Genomic DNA, 6334 nt, shown 5'->3' on the forward strand with positions numbered 1-6334 from the left:
TAATTGAACAGTAGTTAGAAAGATATCATTATTATATATTTTTTATCGATATTGGTCACCTTATTTAAGCTTGAGTACGATTTTCACATATTTTTATGAATATGTGTTTCGTGAATAAATATATAATATAAAATATTTTCACGATAGTTATCACATTTCACAAACTATTTTTCCATAAAATGGCTTTCACATTTAGAACTATTTTCGCACTTTTGGTAATCAGTTCACTTTTCGGATGTTTCCATTAGCTAAAGAACTTACCTTTTATACGAAATTGGTCGGAAAGAAGCATATGTAGCCTTCCTGTTGGCAAGATGGATAACATTGTTTTCAACGTCATGTTCTTGTCTAACATGACAAATTAAATTAGAAAAGTTAAGAAAAAAATGGGTGATTAACTCAATCATCGTGGACGCAACTCATAAGCTCCGGCAGTCCCTCTCAATCCAAAATGATAAAGAGTGCATCGTAAGTATACGAATTATTAGGGTTCATGTCATCTACCTATTCGGATTGAAGTTTTTGGCTATCCATTTATGTTTCACATTGAGTGTTCGTGAGCTTAGTGTCTAAGGCACGTGCCTTGCTATCGGAAAGTAATGAATTTGAGTAATAGCTTGATCCCATCAATTAGATTTCGTTCATTTTTCACTGTCAATTACTGTAATCCTGTTTGGTGGCCTCCAACTATGTCTTGTGGCGTTTTACACTACTTTTGTGGTGACATTAGTCTGTTGAATGACGCATTCATCGACATTTAAGGAGGCGAGATATTCCCAGATATGATCGTCTGCGTGGCATACACGCTTCGAAGATAGATGAGTTCGAGCCCTCGGATGGCTGTGGAGTGATGTGAGCAAGTCGCCGAGCTCTAGGATAGGATCCTAGCTTGGGCTTTGAAGTTGGTGAGCCGGTGTTGTAACCTCCAAATCATTCATTTCTAATTATATTAATTAGCAAACAAATCATGAATCTCTCTCAAAAAACCATCCACGTGGCCGGTCCCCATCCTCCCAAAGGGGCCGGCCACACCCCTATAAATACCATCTCATTTTCTTCAAAACTCAATTCAAATTCTCTTGTTAAATTTTCTAAATTCTCCAAACACTTTTCCCTCAAAATTCTAACTCTGGTATCAAAGCGCCCCCCCCCCCCCCCCCCGCCGCCGCCGCCCGCGGCCACACCCCTATAAATACCATTTCATTTTCTTCAAAACTCAATTCAAATTCTCTTGCTAAATTCTCTAAATTCTCCAAACAATTTTCCCTCAAATTCTAACTTTGGCATCGGAACCCCCCCCCCCCAAAAAAAAAATTCATCATGGGTGCGTGAAACTCTTGACCTTGACCTAAAGTGTTATTTGTTTTATAAGTACAATTTTGTTCAAGGAGTAAGGAGAAAGAAATTTGCATCCACATCAACTATACGATCTCAGAAAGCTAACAATATACCCTCAAGTTCAATGAATCAACAGAATCACCTCGTAGGAAGGTTCTTTAATGGAAAGACAAAATATATGGCCATGGTTTTCTTATGAACCTACATCAAAGATTTGTTCCCAGAAATAGCGTGTCCCCCACAATATATTCAACCATACAAAGCATGCGTAAGCATGACCCAGGGATCCCATAAGCCATTAGTCTTTTCTTTCTTTTTCCCTCAAAACTTAAAATAGTGGCATTGACGTTTGACCATGTGATGAGGTGTGGCACTCATGTAAAACAGCTAAGGTTCCCCAAACCTCAATCCTTAGCCCCCCAACATCACCACAACGTCATACTGAGGTCATACATATTATAGAGGTGTATCATAAAAGTCCCTGGAGCTCAAGCAAACTTGTGCCATGTTGGTCTTATTGGCCGCCAATAACAATTCACTTTGACCTTCCAAAAATACACCGACCTCTCTCTCTCTCTCTCTCTCTTTCTCTCTCTCTCTCATTACTACTATATATAGAGCTGCAAATATCTTTCATTTGTCCTCACATTATTTTGCAGCAGTTTTCAAATTTCAAGCCAAAGTTTTAGAGACTGAAAAAATGCCTGAGAAGGAAGCTTCAAGTGTCCTGAAAAAACCTCGTGTTGTGGTGAGGAAGTTCTTGGCGAGGCCTCAGCTTGAAGGAGTTGGAGCCATTGTTAGAAGGAGCATAGGGAGGTAAGTGATCACTGAGTTCTAAAGCCAGTTTGTAGAGTTTCTGCCTGTTTTTCATAGATTATTAAATGTAAGATCTATTGAAGGATTTGAGATGTCTGAATTAATGGGGTGTTGTGTTCTTTGCAGGTTTGAGCTGAAATACTTTGATCCTTTTCTTGTTTTGGATGAGTTCTCAGGTGGGTATCTCTGTTAATTTTTCCATGTTTCTTTATTGAATGTAGATCTATAATCTCGACTTGTAAGTCAAATGTCTTATGTTCGATTTTTCATAAAAAAAAAATTCTCATCCCCAATATCATTCCGTAAAAGAAAACTGTTAATTTTTGTTTCAATATGTAGTTAATTATTTTCTAATATTGCTCTTCCAATTGCAGTTACTGCTCCTGCTGGTTTCCCTGATCATCCACACAGAGGTTTTGAGACAGTGACCTACATGTTGCAGGTATAGAAACCATTATTTATATTCATTCTCTGTGCTGGAAAGGTGCATCATTTACATTTCCAGCTAACCCATTTCTTATTTATTCCAAAACCTTGTCTTCTTTTTCTTTTCTTTTTTTATTTTTTTTTTTATTTTTTTATTTTTATTTTTTTTGCGATTAACATCTGAATTACCTTAATCAGTGAAATAGCCATTTTGACTAATGGGATTCATGAGTACTGAACTTAATTAATTACCTTAGTTGAACGCAATTGCTGTTTTTGGGGTGATTAGGGAGCTGTGACGCATGAAGATTTTGAAGGGCACAAAGGGACAATAGGAGCCGGTGACCTACAGTGGATGACCGCCGGAAGAGGCATCCTTCACTCGGAAATGCCTGCCGCCCAGGGAACCCAAAAGGGTTTACAGTTGTGGATAAACCTCTCCTCCAAGCATAAAATGTATGTATACATTACCCATACCTACCTTAATTATTAATTCATTTGGACCACATCGACCATGTGCTAACAAACTAGTATGGTTTGGCTGCATGACATACGCTTGATGTCATCTGGGCATCATACATTATAAGCCTCATAATCATTATATGTTTGACCCTTTTTATTTCCAGACAGTCCAACAGTATAATGACGATTGTGTAACAATTGAATCTATAAATACCTTCTAAGTTAGTTTGTGTAAAATGGAAGAGGATCCTGAGCGCTCAGGATGAGGATCCTTCTGACCACAAAATCCAGACCGTTCAATTTTAATCCAACAGTTCTAAATAGGAGGTTTCTTAAAAAGTTATAATAATTACAACCGTTGGATTAAAATTGAACGGCTCGAATTTTGTGGTCAGGAGGATCCTCATCCTATGCTCAGGAGAGGATCCTCTTCCGTGTAAAATAAGATTAGTTACAGATCGACAACATAAATATTATTTGATTATATAAGTCTCGTTAAAGAACTTTATATACTTACATAGATAGGATTGATAGTGACAAGGTTCCAACTATTTAAATAAGTGAGAGATATTTTATTATGCCCAGAACATGGACATATAAGACATATGTCGTTGTATAAGTGGAGTGGCACTTGAAAAAAAAAGAAAAATTCTTTCACTTGTATAATAATCTAAGAATAATGCTAAAGAGATCAAATTTCTAAAACCAAATAATGTTGATGTTGATGAGTGAATTATTACTTAAGTGTTAATTAACGTGTTTAATTCGTATTAATGACACATCATTTGATTTGCAAGTTTGATTTCCCTAACATTATTCATAAATTAATAACATATAGTAAAATTTCGTGTTCTAAATACATTGAAATTTTTTTCTACATAAGCATGTGCAATCATCATATGTTGGTCATCATAGGATATTATCCTTTTCTAAAAGTGCTTTGATTGCTGCGCACACTTTGTGTATTTTTGTGCATATCAACCTAAAATATCTTGGATGCTGTGAAACTATGGCCCTTTTTACTCATATTCCATGGTACTTTGGGAAATTTGGATAAGATTCGACACCCAGAGTCAAGACTTTTATAATGGTTGGCTAGCTTTTTTGTCCCCGGAATTTTTAGTTTTTACTCAAACCAAACGTGGCAGAAAGTCCCTTTCAAATTACAATCAATTAGCATACATCCTTTGCAATTAGTTAGCTTTAAGGGTGTTGCTACTTGCATTCTATTTTTATTGATTACGTTGAGTAAGTTAGTCGGTAAATGAAGTCCAAATAACATTATCATTGTTTGATCGTGACGTAATTTGTGCAAATTAACACAGGATTGATCCAAAGTATCAAGAACTGCTGAGCAAGGACGTTGCAGAGGCTTCAAAAGATGGGATCGAAGTTAGAGTAATAGCAGGAGAAGCCTTGGGAACAAAGTCACCAATTTACACAAGGACCCCAACCATGTACTTAGACTTCACACTGAAACCAGGAGCTCACTTGGAACAACCAATACCAACATCATGGAATGCATTTGTCTATGTGTTGGAGGGGGAGGGAATTTTTGGCAGTTCAAAATCTTTGCCCGTGACTGCCCACCACCTTCTTCTTCTTGGAATATCTGGGGATGGCTTGGAGACATGGAACAAGTCTTCGAAAACCCTAAGATTTATCTTGGTTGGAGGTGAGCCTTTGGGGGAGCCTATAACGCAATTTGGCCCCTTTGTGATGAACAGTCAGGAAGAGATTGACCAGACCATTGATGATTTTGACAATTGTGTCAATGGATTTGAGAAGGCTAGACATTGGAGATCTGGACATTTACTTGATTAGCCTTGATTTTTAGTTACTGTATTATTTGAGAATTTATTTGTTGTTGGGTTTTTCCTTTAAATGGAAATAAAAGTAGTTGATTAATTAGATCAAATTCTGGGCCACAAAAGACTTCCAAGACACAGGAAATATGAACTTAAGCCCTCTTGGTCAAATTTTAAGCATGTAAAAAGTCCATGAAAAATCCATTAGAAAGGGTGCGATCGAAGTAACCAAGCGAGTACTTCTGTTCACAAGAGATGATATTAACATTGGTCAACAATACAATTAAGCTCTCTTGGTCCAATTTTTTACCAACCCTCTTAGAGTTTCTTCACAAAATTTTAAAAGGAAAACTAGTGAATATGACTTCAAATCTTTACATTTTAATAAATAAAAAAAACCATTCACTAATTTATTTAATGATAAGGACAAAAGATTTTTTTTTTTTTTTTTTTTTTTTTAAAAACCCTAAAAATTTAAGGGTTTTTCATTAATATTTAATTTTGTTTTCATTAAATAAAGTTATAACATGATTTTTTATTAAAATAAACTTAACCCAAGCCTTTTCATGAAAGTTTCCAATTTTAAATTCAAGTTTTCTAGGCAAAAGAAAGAATATTATGCATTAAAGTACACAAAAAGCAAAGCGACATAGAACGTGGTTTCCCAATCTTGTCTTCATGTTGTTTCCAAGAAATATCCATGGCAAATTCAGTGGTGGAGCTAGGAATTTAAGACAATGAGATCAAAAAATAGATTTCAAACATCGATCATACTTTCATTTATAATTGTCCACACGTGTTCTCATATTTTGGAAACGTCATGTTACAACATCATTATCAATAGAATCAAATATCTCTGTCTCAATGTACACAACCAAACTATCATTCAACCATTGATCACCCATCCTATTACGATGTGGATCCTTCACAATTTTCATCACTGAAAAAACTCTTTCAACTGAAGCAGTCACAATAGGTAAAATCAATGCTAATTTCACTATCAAGTACACCAAGGGATACTGTCTATCCTTCGTCTCCACCAACTTTTGTGCAAGGCTACTAATTCCTTTCAACACAAAAAATTCAGTATGCAAACGCATATCAAAAATATAATTCTTCAGTTCATCTTCAAGAAGTGTGAGCTCCATATCAAAAAAATCTTTTGGATAAAATTGAGCAAGACGAACTAACTTTTCAATGTTAAAAGTTGAGAATGAGTCAACTGGACTTTCAAGAATATCCGTTGTAGAGGGTGAGAGGTTATCTTCGGCTGGTTTTCTCTTAAAACACCTCTCTATAACTGTTTTAAATAGTACCAAAAAGAATCAACAACATAATATAAATTTGATCAAATTAACAATAATTGACTCAATCAAACTATAAGCAATAAAACACACTATTAGGCAATTTTTGTCTTCAGTGATTGAGGCTTGGCTAATGGAAAATTATGTCCAATGCCCAATGAAATTTGGAATTAACTAATG

The 6334-nt window shown here is 35.6% G+C and overlaps 2 protein-coding genes across 2 annotated transcripts; one reads left to right on the top strand and one right to left on the bottom strand.

Moving 5' to 3' along the window:
- The first annotated feature begins 1970 nt into the window (after nt 1-1970).
- Nucleotides 1971-5010, top strand: LOC137743526 (pirin-like protein). The gene is made up of 5 exons (XM_068483438.1): nt 1971-2154; nt 2281-2330; nt 2529-2596; nt 2870-3036; nt 4368-5010. The coding sequence occupies exons 1-5, from the start codon at nt 2039-2041 to the stop codon at nt 4864-4866; spliced, it is 900 nt and encodes a 299-aa protein (XP_068339539.1). The 5' UTR covers nt 1971-2038; the 3' UTR covers nt 4867-5010.
- Nucleotides 5011-5668: 658 nt separating this feature from the next.
- Nucleotides 5669-5998, bottom strand: LOC137742914 (uncharacterized). The gene has a single exon (XM_068482853.1). It carries the CDS (start codon nt 5996-5998, stop codon nt 5669-5671), a length of 330 nt encoding a protein of 109 aa, XP_068338954.1.
- Between the last annotated feature and the right edge of the window lie 336 nt (nt 5999-6334).

Source organism: Pyrus communis, chromosome 8 (genome assembly GCF_963583255.1).
Source record: "Pyrus communis chromosome 8, drPyrComm1.1, whole genome shotgun sequence".
NCBI lineage: Eukaryota > Viridiplantae > Streptophyta > Magnoliopsida > Rosales > Rosaceae > Pyrus > Pyrus communis.